Source organism: Rutilus rutilus, assembly GCF_951802725.1.
Source record: "Rutilus rutilus genome assembly, chromosome: 12".
Lineage (NCBI taxonomy): Eukaryota > Metazoa > Chordata > Actinopteri > Cypriniformes > Leuciscidae > Rutilus > Rutilus rutilus.
The window spans coordinates 9,571,574-9,591,417 of record NC_140217.1 but is presented as its reverse complement, the minus strand read 5'-3'; the positions used below and the strand labels follow the sequence as shown (position 1 = coordinate 9,591,417).

The 19,844-nt window shown below is 37.8% G+C and overlaps 2 protein-coding genes across 19 annotated transcripts in view; both read right to left on the bottom strand.

The window, feature by feature from the left end:
* Positions 1 to 95: 95 nt before the first annotated feature.
* Positions 96 to 15,104, bottom strand: wdsub1 (WD repeat, sterile alpha motif and U-box domain containing 1). Of its 3 annotated transcripts, none has more exons than XM_084425748.1 (13): positions 15,060 to 15,104; positions 14,316 to 14,736; positions 13,903 to 14,090; positions 12,730 to 12,819; positions 12,546 to 12,639; positions 10,756 to 10,789; positions 10,592 to 10,632; positions 10,400 to 10,506; positions 8,976 to 9,035; positions 6,953 to 7,132; positions 2,833 to 2,967; positions 2,568 to 2,750; positions 96 to 1,086 (listed from the first exon to the last, which is right to left on the bottom strand). In XM_084425748.1, exons 2-12 carry the CDS (start codon positions 14,711 to 14,713, stop codon positions 2,599 to 2,601), a joined length of 1,479 nt encoding a protein of 492 aa, XP_084281874.1. In that variant the 5' UTR covers positions 14,714 to 14,736; positions 15,060 to 15,104; the 3' UTR covers positions 96 to 1,086; positions 2,568 to 2,598. The 3 variants fall into 3 exon arrangements, with proteins under 3 accessions (XP_084281874.1, XP_084281873.1, XP_084281875.1); XM_084425749.1 differs by lacking the exon at positions 96 to 1,086 and adding an exon at positions 9,600 to 9,614 and having other exon boundaries at positions 1,460 to 2,750; positions 8,976 to 9,005; XM_084425747.1 differs by lacking the exon at positions 96 to 1,086 and having other exon boundaries at positions 1,458 to 2,750; positions 14,884 to 15,086.
* A 1,679-nt stretch (positions 15,105 to 16,783) lies between these two features.
* The window catches only part of baz2ba (bromodomain adjacent to zinc finger domain, 2Ba), an 83,961-nt gene continuing 80,900 nt past the window's right edge, over positions 16,784 to 19,844 (bottom strand). For 11 of the 16 annotated variants that reach the window (XM_084425327.1, XM_084425338.1, XM_084425336.1 and 8 more), the window contains 3 exons: positions 18,375 to 18,658; positions 18,137 to 18,280; positions 16,784 to 17,366 (listed from right to left, as the gene is read on the bottom strand). In XM_084425327.1, coding sequence (XP_084281453.1) covers positions 17,210 to 17,366; positions 18,137 to 18,280; positions 18,375 to 18,658 — 585 coding nt within the window. In that variant the 3' untranslated portion in view covers positions 16,784 to 17,209. The remainder of the gene's footprint in view (positions 17,367 to 18,136; positions 18,281 to 18,374; positions 18,659 to 19,844) is intronic. The other 5 variants (XM_084425332.1, XM_084425334.1, XM_084425333.1 and 2 more) reach the window with 2 other exon arrangements.

Below are 19,844 nucleotides of genomic sequence, written 5' to 3'. Positions count from 1 at the left end.
GCTAATTTAGAAAGTTTTACTCGTTAGGTAAGTTTTGCAAAGAGTCATCTGAATAGTGTGCACTCATTTACATGAGATGATGATTGTACTCATAATAGTTTTCTAAAGGGTTTTAATGATATGCGGTCAACAATATTTTGGTCACGTGACCTATGTTCAGACAGCAAGCACTTCATATCTAGATGGGTTTTTTGAACGTCTGGACAACATAAAACACTTTTTTTTCTTTTTCAAATCTGATTCAAACCACATTTGGAGGTGGTGGATTGAAATGCGATTCTAATCAGATTTTTACAGATGTCTCAGTCTGGACCCCCTGGCTGCTCAAATCAGATTTCAAATAGTCTTTTGCATCACTCAGAACGCGACACAAGATAATGTCAAAACGGACAGAAACGCCGGAAATATTCACACGGTATTCACACAGTGGGTGCTGCATCAAAGAGAGGCTGTGTCCTTCATAGTCCAGTCCTTCTGAGGCTTGTAGGCTAGAGTCCTCCTCAGCATTAAAAGCCACAATGTTGGAAAAATACTTTGCATTACAATTTTTTATATTAACTGCCTTTCTATTAATGCAATACAGTGAATGACTGCTTTCCAAGGATCCTTCAAGTTGAGATGGCCTTCAGCGACGTTTGATGACGTGGCAGCCGAGATATGCAGGCTTTGTAGGATGCAGCCTTCAGTTTGAAAAACACCCATTATGTTGGCCGTGACTACTTTTCTTGGGCAACTTAGACGTTCTGCACCTTAACTCGACAGGGCGCTTATTTGGAGAGTGAGATTATGTAGTTTACAAAGCAACCCATGCAGAAAGGTTGGTTATGTCTAGACCGGACACACAAATCTTATTTGATCACTTGGACAGTCTGACTGATCTGGAAAAATTTGCCTGAAGTCTGAAAACAGCCTAAAGGTCAGAGAGAATCCTCACGCTCATTGGCTGCCGCCTCTGTGGTATGGTAGTATAGATACGTTAGTGTTGTTTGGTGATGCGACAATGAAACACACTTATTATTGTGCTTTACCAGCGGAGACAATGGGAGAATCAGTAGATACCTCAACGTCCGCAGAATCAGAAAAGGTCTGAAGACAGAAAGACAGACAGATATAAAAAATTAGCATTAATTACCTTAGTAATGATGCTTATTTGTTGGACAAAGGTAAGGGAATTAATTATTGTGAAGACCACAAGCGTAATTTACAGTAAAAAGCCTCAGACGATCGTGTTGATCTACGTTGATAAATGGCAGTCCAGTAGAAAGAAAAGTGACGTTAAAGGCCGGTTTACACCAAGAACGAAAACTATAAAGATAACTAAGGGTCCACACCAGCGGACGATATCGTTCTGTTTATTCTATTCTTCAATACTAAGGTTAGAGATTTGTTTGAAACTCCAGTGATTCATGCATCCCTAAGCAATCATCATTAATGTTAAAATGAATCTCAAGCCAAAAGTCTGTTGTTCAACAGGTTGATTTTACTGCTGCATGTTCATCAGACAGGTCTCTTAACAGTGCTCGTATATACAGTAATATACATATGGTTACATCGTAAAGCCATGAAATCCAGTCACTGAATGGGTTACAATAAGCATCTGCTAATAAATCCATAGCCTAACTGAGCAACATTATACCCTTTAAATGATTAATAGCTCATCTCAAAAATCATTTTATGAAATAAGACCAAATCAACTGGAGAATTTCATCTGTATTCAAACATGAGTCATGATGGGAGATGCAGAACAGCCGCAGGAGGAATCATAATTATGTGCTGCAGTCGCAATAATTATGCCAGCAATATGTCCGCTACTGCGCAGAAAGGGGATGATAAACATTTATTATGATGTTTAAGGCCACTCAACACTGCTGTGTTATGATGGAGAATCATTTAGGAGTTTTAGCCTGATTATGAACCACTTACTCTTCAATCTGCATGTGACAACTACCATCACTTTGCTGATGGATGACGGCATGAACCTCCCATCATTGGCTAGTCTAGCCTGAAAAATATTTTTTTTTAATGCTATTTGACGTTACATTTTGTTGCTGATTTTAAATATGTTATGTAATTGTGAGTTCGCCAAGCAGTTTTTTAGATTTCAGGATTCCCCTATTCAAATAGATAGGATTTGGTCTTGGATGCCCGAAATAGCTCCCCGGAGGTGCTGCAAATATGGCCGCCGAGTGAACAGACTTTCCTTGAAAGGGACTTTGGTGTAAACAAACAATGGTTATACTAGCTTAATGCTAATTCTAGTACTCATCTGAACCCGGTGTGGTAACAAATCAGGTCCTCGTCGAAATCCTGATCGGGTCTCTGTTAGGACCCCAAGCAATCCCATTGGCTCAAATTACTTTTAATAGATACTCTCTTTAGCCCCTGATTACAATTCCTACAAAATAATGATAAAGCTGTTTGAACTACTTTATAATGACTTTATAATTGATGTCTGTATTAGTTAGCTTATGTACCAGCATAGCATACAAAAACTCGATTATTAGCCTGATATCTTATGCATTCATTTGCACTTAACCTACATGTATTCACAGTAAAGTCTTACTCGCCTGACTGATCTAGGGTCAGTATTATCAGAGCTCACTGACAAGTGGTCCATCGGAAAATGGCCATTTTCAGAGTGCGGTTGGGTGTCAGAAGGGTGGTCTGCAGGGGCAGGTTGGTCATAGGACTGGTACGGCTCTTCGTGCTGATCCAGCTTTCAATGGCCTCCCGTTCATACGAGTAGCCGTCTGCAGGCGGAAAACAACAACAAAACGCTTAAACTCAAAACTAAATGTCCATCAAGCAGGTTAACACCTCTCAGACTCTCACCAGCAGCGATCACTGGGTCCTTCATGATCTCGCGTGTGATTGGACAGAGGTACTCGTCGGGAGTGCCGTTAGAGACGGGTGCCATCTTCAAATCCTCGATCTTCTTCATGACTTTACTCCGCAGGCCCAGAGACTCTGAGAGAGCACAAGAACACTTCAACACATCCAATCACAGACAAGTATCAATACATCTGTGCTAACAGAACAGCGGTGGTTTGGTCTCCAATCCCAGTAGTGTCCCACTCTTTCTGTAAAAGCTGGGAACAATAATGTTGCACGGACAATATTATTGAATGTAAGCAAGCAAGGGAGGCAGTGCCAAAAAAAAAAAAAAAAGTACTGTCCAGTGTCCACCTCTTTTGCCTCACTTGAGCTCAGTGAATTGAGCACCTAAAGTGTAGCAAGAGTGTATGGGTAATTCCAAATATAATATACAGATGAAAAGCAAGTGCCCTTATGATAACAAACAACCATCATGTTGGCAGGTGCCCCGCAAATCAACTTTAATGGAATTAAAAACTTCATACTGAAGTCCTCTGGTTTCATTTTACAGTTGATAATTGAGGTGCAAGATGGCACTAGCAGCATATGAATAAATGAGAGAGAGCATACGTCATGTTTTTTAAATTATTTATATATAATATGTTAATCCTTTGGCAGCATTGTGATACACAGTCATGCTAATAAAGCTCATTTGAAATTGAGCTCGCCTCTGTGGTGAGATACAAGGGACATGAAAGAAGCGGCGGTCATTATACAGCGTTGCTATTGACAATGGTCATTATCAGGGAATAACTGACCTCAGAATGTCGTGACTGACCAATCTGAATCAAGCATTTCAGAGAGCTCACCCCTCCAACCCCCGATCTGGACTCAATCTACTCCATCTATGTTTTGATCATCATTCTGAATCCGATCCTGACGTAGTCTTTGACAAAAACGTGATTTTCTCAGCTTTTTGTTCAAAATGTTTTTTTTTTGTTTTTTATGAAAAAAAGGATGCATACATTTTTTTTCTTGTTTAAAAGCAGAGACTCTGTATTATTTTGATATAATGTATGTTCAGATATTCATACATCAAAATATTCTGTCTGGCAACTTTTTTTTAACACTGGTGGGGAAGGAGTTACGAGTAAACAACTCAACCACTGGGACATAAAATTCTGTAACGTGAATCAAAATTAACCTCAAAATAAATGAGGAACGACACTAAATGCTGATCTGTGAGTTATGTGGTTTTTAACTAACACAAAAGTTGGGCATTTTCCAAATAGATGTACAAAACAATTTAATAAACAATAATTATAATAAATGTAAAATCACAATATAACTTTATTTATTTAGTTAAAAGAATGATTAAATGCCAGTTTCCTAGTTTCCCCTCTCCCTATAGGTGCATATCATACACCTGTCAAAAACGTTTAAATGTGATTAGCCCGTTTCTGTTAGTCCTGTCAACAATGTTATCTTTGCTACGCAAGGTTTTAAAACTTGCAACAGTGATTTGCGTGTCTGTGGAGTTGAGGAATTTGAAAATGGCGAAGCAAATATCAATCAGTTGATACTTTAAAAAGCCTAAATTGGATATCCCAATTGTTCTGCAGCAAGAAATCAAGTCTAGCAATGAATCCAGGTGATTCCTTTAACACAAACTGACACTTGATTAGGAGTTGATCTCTGGTTTTAACCAGAAGTTCCGTCGTCGTGCAGGAGGACATGTAAAGGTAAGTACAAACATTTTCTCAATGTTTATAGTTAAAAAAAATCATAATGTTTTGACATACTTGTTAGAAAATAGAAAGAGCCATTTTATGATTTGATCAATAAGTCAAAAGTCAGGTAACATATGTTTTTACATTACTTAACTCATAAATATAATTTAAAGGCAGTGTAGGTGATTTTTTCCCAAAAACATTTTTGTTATGCTGGTTGAAAGTCTCTTCACATCCCGATAGCAATCATTAAGTTAAATGGTCTAAATGTATATATATATGTATATATATATCGTATGTTGAAGGTGTAGGACTACAAAATGTTCGTCCAATCATTGCATTCAGTCCGAATGTCCTACCTGCCTGTCAATGTATGCATTTCCATAATTCCGCGCACCCTGCACCCAGACATCACACATCATCAGTGCGTTTCGTACTATGAGCATCGCAACTGAAACAGCAGCCACCTTTTACAGTTCCTCCTGATCCAAATCAAGGAGCTTACGCTGCGTTCACGCCATACTGTAATTTGGAAGAGATGGAAACCTGTGACTTTATACTCGGAGCGTTCGTGACTCGCATTTTTGCGTTTTTCAATGGCAACACTATCAACGCCGAAATGAATCTGCAGCAGTCAGGTCTCGTCTCGTGACGCTTTCCAAACTCTGTTGCGTGCGTTCATGTGTTTTGAAGGAGACGTGGCTTTGGAGACGCTCTGAAGGGAGGGTGGGCTCTCATGCTTTCAAAGATAACTTGCTATTGCTAGCCGCTCCGAAAATGGCCTACCCTACCTTTAGGCAATTTCAACTTTCTTTTGTAAGTTATACGAGATTCAACTGATTTTAAGTCAGTTTTAATATAATTCAAGTTTAAATACAGCTAATGTGATTATACTTCATTTGAAGCATCAACAGAACTTAAGTTGAAATAAGTGAAATTTTTTACAGTGTCGTTTTTATAGGTTGTTGTTGTTCGCTGTTTTTAAACTTTGAACTTGAAACTGTGCTGCGTTATATTTTTGTCTTGGTAATTTGGCGTGCAGTTTTCATACTCTACCCTCTTTTATGAAGGCTCACCCCTTGAACATTTCTAGCACTTTGCCTTCTCATTTCAGCAGCCCACCACACGCCACGGCTCAAAACTATCTGCATCTGACTATACAGAGGTAACTGGACTGACTCATGTCCATTTCTGCCAATGTACTGCCTTCACAGTGGGCCGCAAAGGAATCAAGTCTGTTCAAATGTCATGCTAAATGAAATGGGGTGATTTTACGGTCACAGCGAGTTGGACATTGATTTTTTTTCTTTTTTACTTTTTCCAGAAGTGCACATTAGGATGGGATTTCTTATGTAAATAGCTGCTGGTTTTAGGACCAAAGTGGAACTAATCAGCTTTAATGCACACAAACTCTTTTCTGGACACAACACAGGCAAGTGCTTTACATAACTCAACAAATCCCATGTTTACATTCCCCACAATCTCTAGGATTAGCTCTTATGTTGGCCACTTTTTCCATGATTTTTTCTAAAAACAAACATGACCCAATCAAGATTTCCTGTTAGGTAATATACAGACCCTTTCCAAAAAATTTGAATATCATGGAAAAGTTTATTTATTTCCATAATTCCATTCAAAACGTTAAACTTTCATTGATTATAGATTCAGGGCCCACAACTTAAACGATTTCAAGTATTTAGTTGTTTATTTGTACATAATTGGGGCTTCCAGCTCATAAAACCCACGAAAACAGGATTTCAAAAAATTCTAATATTACATGAAATCACACAGTAATAACACAGTGATACCATGGTCATTGAACCAGGTTTTGGTTATTTTCGCAGTGTGGGCAGGTGCAAATCCTGCTGGAAAATGAAGTCAGCATTGTCAAAGCTTGTCTGCTGAATGAAGCATGAAGTGCTCTGAAAATGTCTTCATGCTTCCTTCATTTTCCAGCAGAATTTGCACCTGCCCACACTGCCAAAATAACCAAAACCTGGTTCAATGACCATGGTATCACTGTCATGTAATATTAGAATTTTTTTAAATCCTGTTTTCGTGGGTTTTATGAGCTGGAAGCCCAAATTATGTACAAATAAACAACGAAACACTTGAAATCGTTTAAGTTGTGGACCCTGAATCTATAATCTATGAAAGTTTAACGTTTTTAATGGAATTATGGAAATAAATAAACTTTTCCATGATATTCTAATTTTTTGGAAAGGGTCTGTATAAGGGACATGGTGAAATCCACGTTATTTTTTATATAACTCCTCATGACATCAGCTGAGGTAACACTTAAAGGTCATTCCTGCAGTTTTATTGACATAAAGTCCAATCTAAATAAAGTAGACATCCAGAGTCTAAAGCAAGGTATGACACGCATACCAATATTGCAGTAATTTTACCAATGTGCAGCTCAGAGCAGAGGGTTTCCTTGGTGAGAGAGAGCAGCTCCTCTCCATCGATGTTATTGGATTTAAAGACGTCAATCACGGCCTCCAGCCCCTCCTCACGTAACCATGCCAACACATCTTCCTCAGACCACTCGCTCACCATCAGTCTGGAGTGTCCACATGACTTCCTTCCTGAGAGACAGCAACAGGACACATGTGTTACCTAGGTATGGGTCAATCAATGAGATGATTACATGCTCTCTTTTTTTTTACTAAAAAGTGCAATTCATGTCAGAGCAAAAGCCTTATGGGAAGCCAGATTTGAGGTTTTGTCTGTCCTGACCCCATTGTTTCCTGGCTCATTTATGCTGTCTTATCTAATAAAAAGCCAAAAGTAAAACTTAAAAAAATGAATGCAATTCATACATACAGTACAATGACAGGCAAACACCTCTTCTATGATGAATACATTCTTAATTTCTGAACAAAAATTAATCTTGATGTTTTTCTGGAAGTCAAGCAGATACAACTGTCCTGATGATTTAATGATGATGATGTAAAAAATTAAAAAAAAACCTTATTTAATAATTGGGCATGGTATTACATCTTTTTTTTATTATTAAATGAAACCGACATGTAACATTTCAAAGATTTTTTTTTTTTAACTAGACTTTTCCTTAATGTTCCTTTTTTTTGAATCATGAACATTCTTATATGTGATGAAACGTATATTCAAAACTAATCACGAATTAAGCCGAAGATCAAGAGTGAATTGTTAATAAGAATGCAGGTCAACTCTTCTCTCACTGCATCTAATGCATAAATCATGAGGTGGAATGTTCTACAACATGTACCCGCTCAGGATGCAGTCAGATAATTTGCAGTACTTTGAGTTCCTAGTGTGTGTGAGATGTTATTTTGTTATTCATAATGTAGATCTCATCAGATTTCTTCCACACACAAGCAGTTAAACCAGTCAGAGTATGTAAAGCCCAGTAGAGCTCACGGAGTGCACTGTGTGTTTGGACTGAATCTGCAGCTGTGATCCATCACCCCAGAGAAACTTCTGAAGGACGAGAGAAGAATACATCTCAATCTCTTCCCTGTTTGTGTATTCGGCCTGATACTACACCTCTCCTGTGTCTCTGACTCACACTGAGTAATTATTGAACATGGTAGCAGTATTACATGCAGCTAGCGGTGTTATAACAATAGTGTGAGATTTACTTGGACGTTTTATGCTTTTTTTAGTGTGAAATGTTACTGTTTGAGCTCTGCAACGTTACAAAGCACAAAGTTCACTCCATAGGGAGTTATTTTATATATCGGTAAACTCTGTTTCTGAACTCTCTGAAACCCCTCGATAGTAGTTGTCACAATATTCCTCATTTTAATAATTCCTGCACTCTCAGAAAAAAAAGGTACAAAAGCTGTCACTGTGGCGGTACCTTTTCAAAAGGTACACCTTTGTACCTAAAGAGTGCATTTAAGTCCCTCGAAGGTACATATTGGTACCAAACGTGTACATAATTAGCACCTGAATGGTACATATTAGAACCCTTATGAAGGGTACTGTCCCAGTGACAGCTTTTGTACCTTTTTTTTCTGAGAGTGTGCCCAAGACGTGAAAAAAAAGGGGCAAGGCTTGGTTGAGTTGAGTTATATTGTGTTGAAACTCGGGGTTATGGTAAGGGTCGTGACATTCCCGAAACGCTTGAAGCAGTTGACCAATCAGTACATTGGGCTTTTTGGAAGGAGGGGCTTCATAGAGAGGAACTAAATAAAGCAGACTGACAGACTGGGAAGAGAGGTGCTGCAACAATGTAAAATACGTGAAAAATATGTTTTTTGAACATTCAAGCATGAAAACCTAGTCAGGTAAACCCCAAAAACAAAATCAAGACTTTGTACAAATGGCATATGGCATAATTCATTATTTGGCAGACACTTGCAGTGCATTCAAGATATATATATTTTTTTATCAGAACAGGTGTATATATATATATATATAAATAATGGTCTGGATTTCTCTTACCTTCACTGCTGGAAACTGAAGCAGCTTCATCTGAAATGAGGAACACAAGAACAAGTATAACTGAACATTAAAATGGGCTTGACTCCCACGTCATATCACATCATTTAGGGACAGATTTCAGGTTACAAGCAGCTGTCATGCATGTAGTATATTATGTCTATATTGTGGCTCAGTGGTTCATGTAGGTTGTCTACAAACTGGTTCAATCCCCGGTTCCACCTGACCAAGTGTCGAGGTGTCCATGAGCAAGACACCAAACCCCAGCTGCTCCCGACGAGCTGGATGGCGCCTTGCATGGCTGACACCGCCGTCGGTGTATGAATGAGTGAGTGAATGGGTGAATGTGAGGCAATATGTAAAGCGCTTTGGTGGCCATAGGTCTGTGAAAGCGCTATATAAATGCAGTCCATTTATATTATGTTATACTGGATTAATCTCTTGAGCTTCGTAACAGCAGTAAACACACTTTAGCAGTGTATCAGAACAATACAAACACTGCTCAGTTTGTATTTTTGTTGTCAAGTGTTTGTTGAGTGTTTATTTTTTGTGCCCTGAAAGCCATAATGTGCACTGTCTGCTAGTTACAGACTAAACAAACAATAAAAACTGGTAACACACACTCACCAGGAAAAGATTTGCCTTCAGTTTCAGGAATCACACAGGGGGAAAATGACAAGACAGAAAAAGCAAACAATCATCTTGTTGCACAAACAATTATTTTAAATTATCTTAAAACAAATACTTTGTAATTTGCACTCTCTGTGTATGGATCATTCCTACTCTGCAGTATTTTCATACCACCATTATATCTTTCAATACACTGTATAAAATATTTTGGAGATGGACAGATGGACAGTCCACCCCAAAATAAATATTGTCATCATTTACTTGCCCTTGTGTCATTCCAAAAGTGTATAACTTTCTTTCTTCTGGCGAACACAAAAGAAGATATTTTGAAGAAATTGGTGACTAAAGAGTTTTGGGTTCTCACTGACTTCCATTGCATGGACAACATTTTTTTTTTTTATTGGCTGCATATCAAAGTCAATATCATATTTTGAGTCAATTGAGAATACATTTTTTGTTTAAAATACACAATTCTCCTACGATTCTGTATGGATAACTAAATAAAATAACAAACTGTTCATTGCTGCAATCTATTTAAAAATATTTAATTAATTTGAAAGAATTGTGTGTTTAAAACATAGGTTGAAATGAATAATTCAATAACTCACTCATGAATACTTGTTTCATTACTGGATGAATCAGCGTTTTTGAATGAATCTTATGAATGAATGATTCAATGATAAATACATTTTTTAACAGTCACTTGTCTCCACCTACTGGTGTAACGCTGTAATTGATACAAGCGTCAAGCTGGCATAGAAATACTTCCGGTTACAGAGTTTATAAAGTGAACCCACCCTGAGCACAGCTGCCATCTTCTACCTTCCAGATATTAACGCTTTTGTCCATGGAGCCGGTGGCGATGAGAGGGGCCGTGGGAGAAAAGGCACAGGCCGTCACATACCTGCCCAACAGGAAGAGACCGACCGACAGGGTTCAACAATTTAAACTGAGAGTTCAGACCTCAGAAATCATGACTCAGAACTCACCTGTCATGCTGGTTAAGTGTGTAAAGTAAGATGCCTTCGTTCTGCAAAGTAGAACTCATTGTTATAAATGTTATGCTACAGACATCCAAGTGGGCTGAGCTGTCAGTCATCTTTTATATTTATTGGTTGGACAGAAATATACGATGAATATGAATGAGACTCACAGCTTGATACACAGTCACGGTCTTATCCACCGATCTGTGGGAAAAGAGAGAGTGACATTTAAAAGGCATGAGTCAGACGAGCTCTCTATGGCCTTTATGTGCAGTAAAACTGAGCTTGTCTGCCTGCTGACACATAGTGGATGAAAAATCCATTTCATCAGAGATTATTAGCAAACAGACTTCAAGACCAGCGCTCATCTTTCATGGTGTTCTTCTGTGATTACACAGCACCATCCAGTGGAAAACAATGGAACTGCAAGGCAGGATCTATATACATTTACATTATCTGCATTTATGGATTTGGCAGATACTTATATCATCAAAAGCACGTACACATTATTATAAATGTATGCAAATTCATTCATGCAGACATGTTTGTTGATCTCTTGAATGCAATCATTGGTGTTTAAGTTACAATCCATTCACAAGTTTTTTGTTCAGTGATGAGTTCTGCTTGCTCTCGCAAATCCTCCCATTAACAAAGATAGACAGGGTGCAAGTAAGCGAATCATTATGCAGTGTGTAGACAATTGACATAATGATAACTAGTCTGACAGTAAAATTTAAATGTTAAGTTTTAGTAAACTTTAAGCTAAAGTTCAAGTAAATGTTTACTTGTCCATCTGACTACAAAAATTAAAATGTGAATTTTTAATAAACGTGTAGCTAAAGTTCAGGTAAATGTTTATTTGTCCACCTAATTAATAAAATAAAAATGTATGACTCTGCAAAAACACAGACAGTGATACATGTGCAACAACAATAATGTGCATAGTTCTGATCTACTGTCTTAACATAATTTAACTTATTCTTAAATCACAATATAGTTAGTTTCTATCAATTTTGAAGGCTATATGCTTAATACAGTGCTATGCATAAGTTTAGACACCCATGCTAAAGTTGACTAAAAAGAGGAATAAAAAATCATCTTTTGGAAATTTAACTTAATGCCTTAATTAAAAATTTTTGGAAAAATCCAACCTTTAAGGACATCAATTTTCTTTGTGAATAAATAATGTATCGTAAATAAATAAATGTTCTTCCTTAAAATACAGGGTGCATAAGTCTGATAAAGTTCCTGATGAATGCATCCTGATAAAGTTCCCTTGGCCTTTGGAATTAAAATAAAGGTATGGTGAAGGCTATGTGATGATGTGGGGCTATTTTAATTCCAAAGGCCAAGGCAACTTTATCAGGATTCATAGAATCCTGGATCCATGAAGTAACTGGCCTTTAAAAATAAAAATCTGCCTGCCTCTATGGGAATTTAACATGATGATTTTTTATTCCTCTTTTTAGTCAACTTTAGCATGGGTGTCTAAACTTATGCATAGCACTGTATGTAGCTCTGTTTTACATATTTTGTATTGGGGGTCCCTGCTCCATGTCTCTATCACCTAAGGGGTCCTTGCCCTGAAACATGTTGACCCCTGTTCTAACATAAAGTAAGTAACTTTTTTGCTCTTTTTTGATTTTTTGTTTGTTTTTGTTTTTAAGGAAGTACCATGTCTATTAATGGGTATAGCTACAGTAACGTCTTCAGCTAGTCAGCTTGAGATCCTTTCCATCTAAACTGGTTTATATCTCTTAAGCCAAGTAGTGAATGTTTTATGAGCAGTAAACCGTAATTATCCGCACAGTCGAAGCACAACCAAAACAATGTTCTTCAGCAAAATGCATGCAGTTTTGTTTTTAACCGCTAGAGGACCGAAAAATTTGCCCTAAAGTGGTTTGTGTGTGTGTGTGTGTGTGTGTGTGTGTGTGTGTGTGTGTGTGTGTGTGTGACTGACCCTGACACCAACATCTGTCCATCAGCAGAGTACGCACAGGACAGAACCGGAGCAGACTGACCCGTCAGAGTGTGAGCGAGCTGCATCTTAATGCCTGTGCATCAACATACATCATTAATCACACACACATTCACTAAATACACAGACAGAGAAGGAAGACAAAGGCAGGTATCAGATGTCCTACCTGCAGCAGACAAAAGAGAGACAATCCATATCTTCAACAGACTGTCCTGACCACATGAGGCCAGCTGAAACTGAACACAGCCACCCGTTCCTGGGAAAGACAGACAGAGAGAATTCATCATTTACTTTTATTAACAAGTCATTCATCTTCAGAACATCAAAAGAAATGTTAGGAAAGCTATTTTTAAACTATTTTGCAGATTGCCAAAGCTAAGTAATCAAGTTACAATCTAGTTACCCTTTTGAAAAAGTAGTTACTATCGTTCAAAAGTTTGGGGTTGGTAAGAATGTTGTATTTGAAAGAAGTCTCTTATGCTCACCAAGGCCACATTTATTTGGTCAAAAATACAGTAAAACAGCGATATTGTGAAATATTATTACAATTTAAAATGACTGTTTTATATTTTAACACATTTTAATATGTAATGTATTCCTGTGATCAAATCTGAATTTTCAGCGTCATTACTCCAGTCTTCAGTGTCACGCGGGATCCTTCAGAAACCAGTCTAATATGTTGATTTGCTGCTCAGGAAACACTGAAAACAGTTGTGCTGCTAACTATTTTTGTGGAAATTGTGATAAATTTTTTTCAGGATTCTTTGATGAATAGAAAGTTCAACAGAACAGCATTTATTTCCAATAAAAATCTTCCAATAATGCATCCCAACTGAATAATATTGAATAATATTGAATAATATAAAAATATTAAATTCTTAAAAAAAAAAAAAAAAAAAAATGTATTGACTCTTTTGACTTTTAAATGGTAGTGTGCATTCAATCCATTTAAAAGGAAAATCTCTTTAAAAAGGAATACCATCAGATGATATTTATTTTTACAATTCAAAGTATCTGGCAAACAATGCGAATTAGGGTGACAGTGTTAAACAGAATATAAGTTTACAATAAAAACACTATAATAAAGTTGAGTCGAAAACATAATATGAAGAGTGGCATTTACTGAATATTTTGATAGAATAAAGACACCGGGACTGAAATAATTGGTGAATTCTATATTTCAATAAACTAAACTGTATAGGCTAGTTCACATTTAAATAAAAATCTGACTATGAATCTACATTTAGTAGAGTGCGTCTGATTATTACTTAAGCTCGCTCAGATACAGCAATGTAGTATTTGGTAACTTGTCGGAATAATTCAAATCGAGGAGTCCTACCCTTCATATTCTGAGGAGCAAACTGACAGCAGGAGACCCCGAGGTCATGGGCGTTCTTCTCCGCGTGGAGAGGGTTCATATCCAGGTCCCACAGTCGCAGGTCACCATATGTGGAGCCGGTGACGAACAGCTGACCGCAGGGAGTGAAAGAGCAGGCCACTATACTGGTGTCAGTCACCGCACCAGTCCTAAACATCACCATACACAAGTGTCAATCAAACAGTTTGGTCTGGGGCAGTGCAAAATAAATATATTGTCTATACCATCATACAAAAAGATAGGCTTGCTTCACTTTAACACAGTGGACATTGAATATCTAGACCAGTAATGGAAAGTTACCAATTATACTAACGTTAATTGTATAAAATGGTACATTTTACTACAGACAGAGACACAACACACAAGTGATGTACCTGCGCAGAGTCCTGGAGGTAAAATCCCACAGTGCGATGGTCCCATCGGACCCTCCAGACACCAGGTAAGATGAATCTGGAGAGAAGGCGCACACCCTCACCGGACTCCGGCCCGGATGCTCCAGGACGGCCTCGATCTCTCCGGTGTTCATCGACCACACCACGGTGGTGGCATCGGTGGAGCAGGAGGCCAGGTATTGACCGCAGGCGCTGAAGCAGCAGCAGTGGACCCCGTAACCGTGCCCGGTCAGCGGGGAGAAGGGCAGCTCGCTGAAGTCTCGGCTGGAGTAAACACACACGCTTTTGTCCGCGGAGCAGGTGGCCAGCAGAGAGCCGGAGAAAGCACAGCAGTTCACATCATCTCGATGACTTTGTAAGGTGCAGATCAGAGACACCATGTTTATGTCTTGTTGTCTTGTCCCTTTAAATACACAACAAGAGGAAGTCACATAATGGACAAAAACAACATACTGTAACTCACATTTAGCCTTTCTAACTCTAAAAGCGAGACATATGGTCATAACAGTGAAACCACTTAATTTAACAAACACATTTTTTTCCACTTCACCTTTTTATTCTGACGGAAATAAACGTGTTTAATACTTCTGAAGTCACTCCCAGACAATATCCTTCCTAACATTATCCATTATCATGTTTAATAATCTAGTGTTACATTCAAATATATTTTATGTATTTTCATTGCTTATGTTTATGTTATAATATAAGCGGTGTTTGTTGACGTACCTCCTGCTCACACTTCCTGATTCTGTCACGTCACTTTCAAACCACGTGGTTTTTGTTTACTGAGGCGCGTTTAGGTTTGTCACTTTATCGCATTGGTTTAAATATATGCGTGTACTTTATTTCACGTGGAACCCTTTACAATTTTTATGAACTTATTTGTACACGTTAATGTATTATAATTCAATTAAATGTAAATAACTATGTAATTGTATATAATAATAACATTTAATTATTATGAATAACATATAGCCTAGGCCTTGGCATACATATATTTGTTCTGTTGAACACAAAAGAAGATATTTTGAAAAATGTTGGTAACCAAACAGTTGATTGATGGCCCCATTAATATCCATAGTATGAAAAACAGATCAACTGTCTGGTTACCACAATTCTTCAAAATATCTTCTTTTGTGTTCAACAGAACAAAGAAAGTCATACAGGTTTAGAACAACATGAGGGTGAGTAAATGATGACAGAATTTATCTGTCTATTTGGGTAAATCTGATATCTCGTACAACTTAATTTCATGGCAAGATACAAACTTTAAAATTGAGAATAAAACTATATATAGTTCAGTTTGATACTATTTTTATTGGCATTTTTTGCACTTGAATAAAAATGGTAAATAAAATGTATATTGCATTAATATTTTTAAATGATTTAAAAAATCCATTGATTGATGCATTTTTGATAGTATTTATTTTGCTGCCCATTTAAACTTAAATAAAACAGTGAAAAAAAGTGATTGCATTCCTATTTTAAAATAGTAAAAACCCGACCAGTAAATGAGACCATTGCCCATGGGAAATTGAATAAAACAACACATTAGACACTGGCTGGATTTAAAAACATCCTTTTAATAAGTCCGTGCCAAACATCCACACACTCGCACAAACACTCTCTCGCACACACACTCTTCTCTCTCTCTCTCTCTCTCTCAATCTCTCTCACACACACACACACACTAGTGAAAAATAATGCTCCTACAAAAAGAACGCTACCATTTGTTTCCCACAATATCTTTAAATAAAATAACTTCAAGTACTCTGACGCAGGTACAAAAAAACTCTGTTCTAGCTGCCTCCAGTGGGCCACGACGCACGCGGGAGACTCAGACACATGTGGTTACAGAACGCTTGCTGTCCATCTCTGAGCGGCTCTGGGGCCAGGGATACTGAAGAATACTCCGACAGTTTTCATATGGGTTCAGATGTGAGTTTCGTACAGTATGCCTTTGAGTGGAGGCCGTGATGTGTTTTATATAAGAAAACAATAACATTACAAAACAGGGAAAAAACAAAACAAAAAACAAAAAAGAACAAATTATTTTCCCTATACCCTGTTCTGAAGGGCAGGCACTACTAAGATTAAGGAGACCACAGTGTTTTGTAGAGGATATGTATATACTGTACAAACAATAAATGTATATTATTAATCACTTTAAGACTAAAATTAATTGCTACAATCATTCTAAGGCATAAACAATATCCAATGTCTGAAACAATATGTACACATCATTCCAAACAAGACTCAATATATTGACATTAATAGACAGTATGTACACATGGGTGCCTCCTGCTTGTCTGCATGTGTGTGTGTGTGTGTATGTGTGTGTGTGTGTGTGTGTGTGTACAGTGATGCCGTTAGTTCACTTTCAGAGGGTTGAATACTCTGATGCCACATGGCACAGAACAGTGTAAACAGTTTCTTCTTTTTTTTTTCTTGGCTTTGTTTCATATTTGGAGAGGAAAAACACAAACAAATAAACATTCCATTAGATTTAAAGCAGTTTTGCTGTTTCTTCCTTTTCATAGAAAATGAAGAGTGGACCTCTCTTTTATTAAGTCATAAATAATCATTTAAAAAAATTAAATACATTCACTATAATATTAACGATAAAGTAAAAATACAAAACCAAAATAAAAAGATATTTACAAGTAGTGGAAAGGGATTTTTCTCCTTAGTACAGCTCTGATGGTTGAAATTTCAGTGCGATTTCTCTTTTCTAGAAGGAAATGGTATTGCACAAAGACACCCTCTGTCTTGTGTCTCTTTGGGTGTTGATGTGTGATTGGTCGGTCCTGAAGGGCCCTGGGTTGCAGAAAGAGTCTGCTTGTGAGCCCCGGTCGCAGGTTTGAAATGAAACCACCTCAGTTAGTCTGCTTCAGCAGCTCAGTCCACCTCTTCTCGAAGAACTTCCTCATGTTGTGCCCGGCCCGGCCGATGTCCGAGTTGTCCTCGTTGAACTTCTCGCAGTTGTCGAACACCAGGTTGACGTCGATGATGAACGTCTCTAAATTCTGATATCTAAAGAACACAGCAAAAATTCAGGTCGGTTACTGCATCTGTGTCTCGCTGTTAAAGGTTCATGAAACACTAAAACATTTTTTTTGGAGCGTTTACAGATATACGTATGTGTTGCACATTATGGAAAGTGCTATCGTTTTAATGGTAAGAGGAAAATTTAGGCATTTAATTTTTTACAAAGGGATTTTGTAATTATTTTCTTGATATTGATATTATGTTTATTTGTAAAGTGTATAATTTTGTAAAAAAAAGAAGAAAAAATAAGTATAATTATGTATTTATTAATGTTAGTAATTATTTTTATAGTTCTTATTCTTATTAAAATTTAACTTATTTATTTCGGTGGAAAGGGTTGTGGGGGGAGATTTTTGTTAATGCTTTGGAAAATATTTTAGATACGAAAATATTTACTATAAAACAATTTTGAAAAAATACTATTTAACTGTTAGGTGACTATTTCCATCCAGAATTTTCATGCCCCCTTCTATGGAAGATTTCTGCCACCGAATAAAAAAATTCTCACAATTGCAAGTTTATATCTCACAATTCTGGGAAAAAACTCAGAATTGTGAGATACAAGCTTGCAATTGTGAGTTATAAAGTCTGAATTTTGACTGACTGACTTTATTTCTCAGAATTGCAACTTTATGATAACATTACATAAGAGAAAAAGTCCGAATTGCAAAATATAAAATTGCAATTGCAAGTAAAAAGGTCTACCTGGCAGAAGGCACTTCAAGACACTTTAAAGCGAAGAGAAAGACACTTACTGGCTGCTGACGAGTTTCTCACGGATAGTGGAGAAGTCCATGGGTTTTTTAATGACTTTGCGGTACCCTGGGACAGATTTGAGGTTAACAGGTGTGAGGAAGGGCCAGGCGTCCTGATGACGTTCCAGTTCAGCCAACAGAACCCTGAGAAGTACAAACGTACAAATGAGGTCTGCATAAAAAGCAACATTACATCCTTCACAAATACACATAGAAAATGAGAGAATGCGAGTGGTACCTGCAGAGGCCCAGGTCCCGGTTGTTGTCTCTGGCTGTTTTGGCTCTTTTTACGCAGGCAGGGCTGTCTGGTTTGGGTGCGGGGGGGGTGGAGGTGTTCTTCTTGGCCTGGGTGGAGGTGGCGGCTGCTTTCTTTGGGGTGCTGTTGTTGCTGCTGGTGGCTTCCTCTTCTTCACACGTTTCCGTCTGCTTCTTGCTTTTCTTGGCGGATTCTGTCTTTTTTCCTCCACTGGCTGGTGGCGCACGATTCGGAGTCTTCTTAGATTTAGGTGACTGACCACTTGCCTGAAATGGTGGACAGGACCAGTTCAGATTTACAAGTTAACATACGCTCCAAATGAACCGTACACGTCACTGCTCCAAGTGCTAGACTAAATTATTACAACTCACTAGCACTTGCAGTCACTTCCACTGATGAAATAATGAGAAGACTAAGCAAAAACATATTTATTATCATTATTTATATAACTACTATTTATTATTATTATTAAATTCTGAATCCTGCATGTGAAAGGCAGGGGTGCAAAAAAGGGTATGCAATTTTTAATCAAATAAATGCAGCCTTGGTGAGAATGAGAAGCTTTCTAAAAAAAAGATGGTTAGTTCACTCAAAAATGAAAATCCTGTCAATAATTACTCTCATGTCGTTCCAAACCCGTAAGACTTTCGTACATCTTCGGGACACAAATGAAGATCTTTTTGATGAAATCTAAAAGATTTCTGTCCCTCCATTGACAGCTACACAACTACCCCTTTGACACTTCAAAAAGTTCATAAAGAGATCATAAAACTAATCCATTTGAATGAAGTGGTTTGGTGCAAATTTTCTGAAGAGACACGATCACTTTTTATGATTAACAGATTGAATATAGGCTTTTATTCACATATAAACATTGATCAGCGAACATAAACAGAAGCTCAACCGAACCTGCTTGACACGCGAGAACAAACCTCTTGCGGAAGCTCAAACGTGCTGTGTAACACACGAGAATGAACCTCATTGGTTCTTGCGGAAGCTCAAACGTGCTGTGTAACACGAGAATGACCCTCATTGGTTCTTGCGGAAGCTCAAACGTGCTGTGTAACACAAGAATGACCCTCATTGGTTCTCAAGCATGCTTGAGTTTCCATTTACCATTTTTAGGTGGTAAACCACAGCCCTGCCTGCGTAAAAAGAGCCAAAACAGCCAGAGACAACAACCGGGACCTGGGCCTCTGCAGGTACCACTTGCATTCTCTCATTTTCTATGTGTATTTGAGAAGGATGTAATGTTGCTTTTTATGCAGACCTCATGTACGTTTGTACTTCTCAGGGTTCTGCTGGCTGAACTGGAACGTCATCAGGACGCCTGGCCCTCATTGGTTCTCAAGCATGCTTGAGTTTCCATTTACCATTTTTAATTTATGCGGTGATGAATGTGAATAAAAGCCTAAATTCAATCTGTTCATCACATAAAGCGATCGTGTCTCT

What these genes read in the sequence shown, in the direction of transcription:
- wdsub1 (XM_084425748.1), bottom strand. Translation starts at nt 14,713, where the DNA reads ATGGTGTCTCTGATCTGCACCTTACAAAGTCATCGAGATGATGTGAAC. An exon ending in GGACAGATGTTGGTGTCAGG is followed by an intron (nt 10,790 to 12,545) that starts GTCAGTCACACA and finishes CTTTTCCCACAG; the next exon opens with ATCGGTGGATAAGACCGTGA. An exon ending in GGACCCAGTGATCGCTGCTG is followed by an intron (nt 2,751 to 2,832) that starts GTGAGAGTCTGA and finishes TTCCGCCTGCAG; the next exon opens with ACGGCTACTCGTATGAACGG.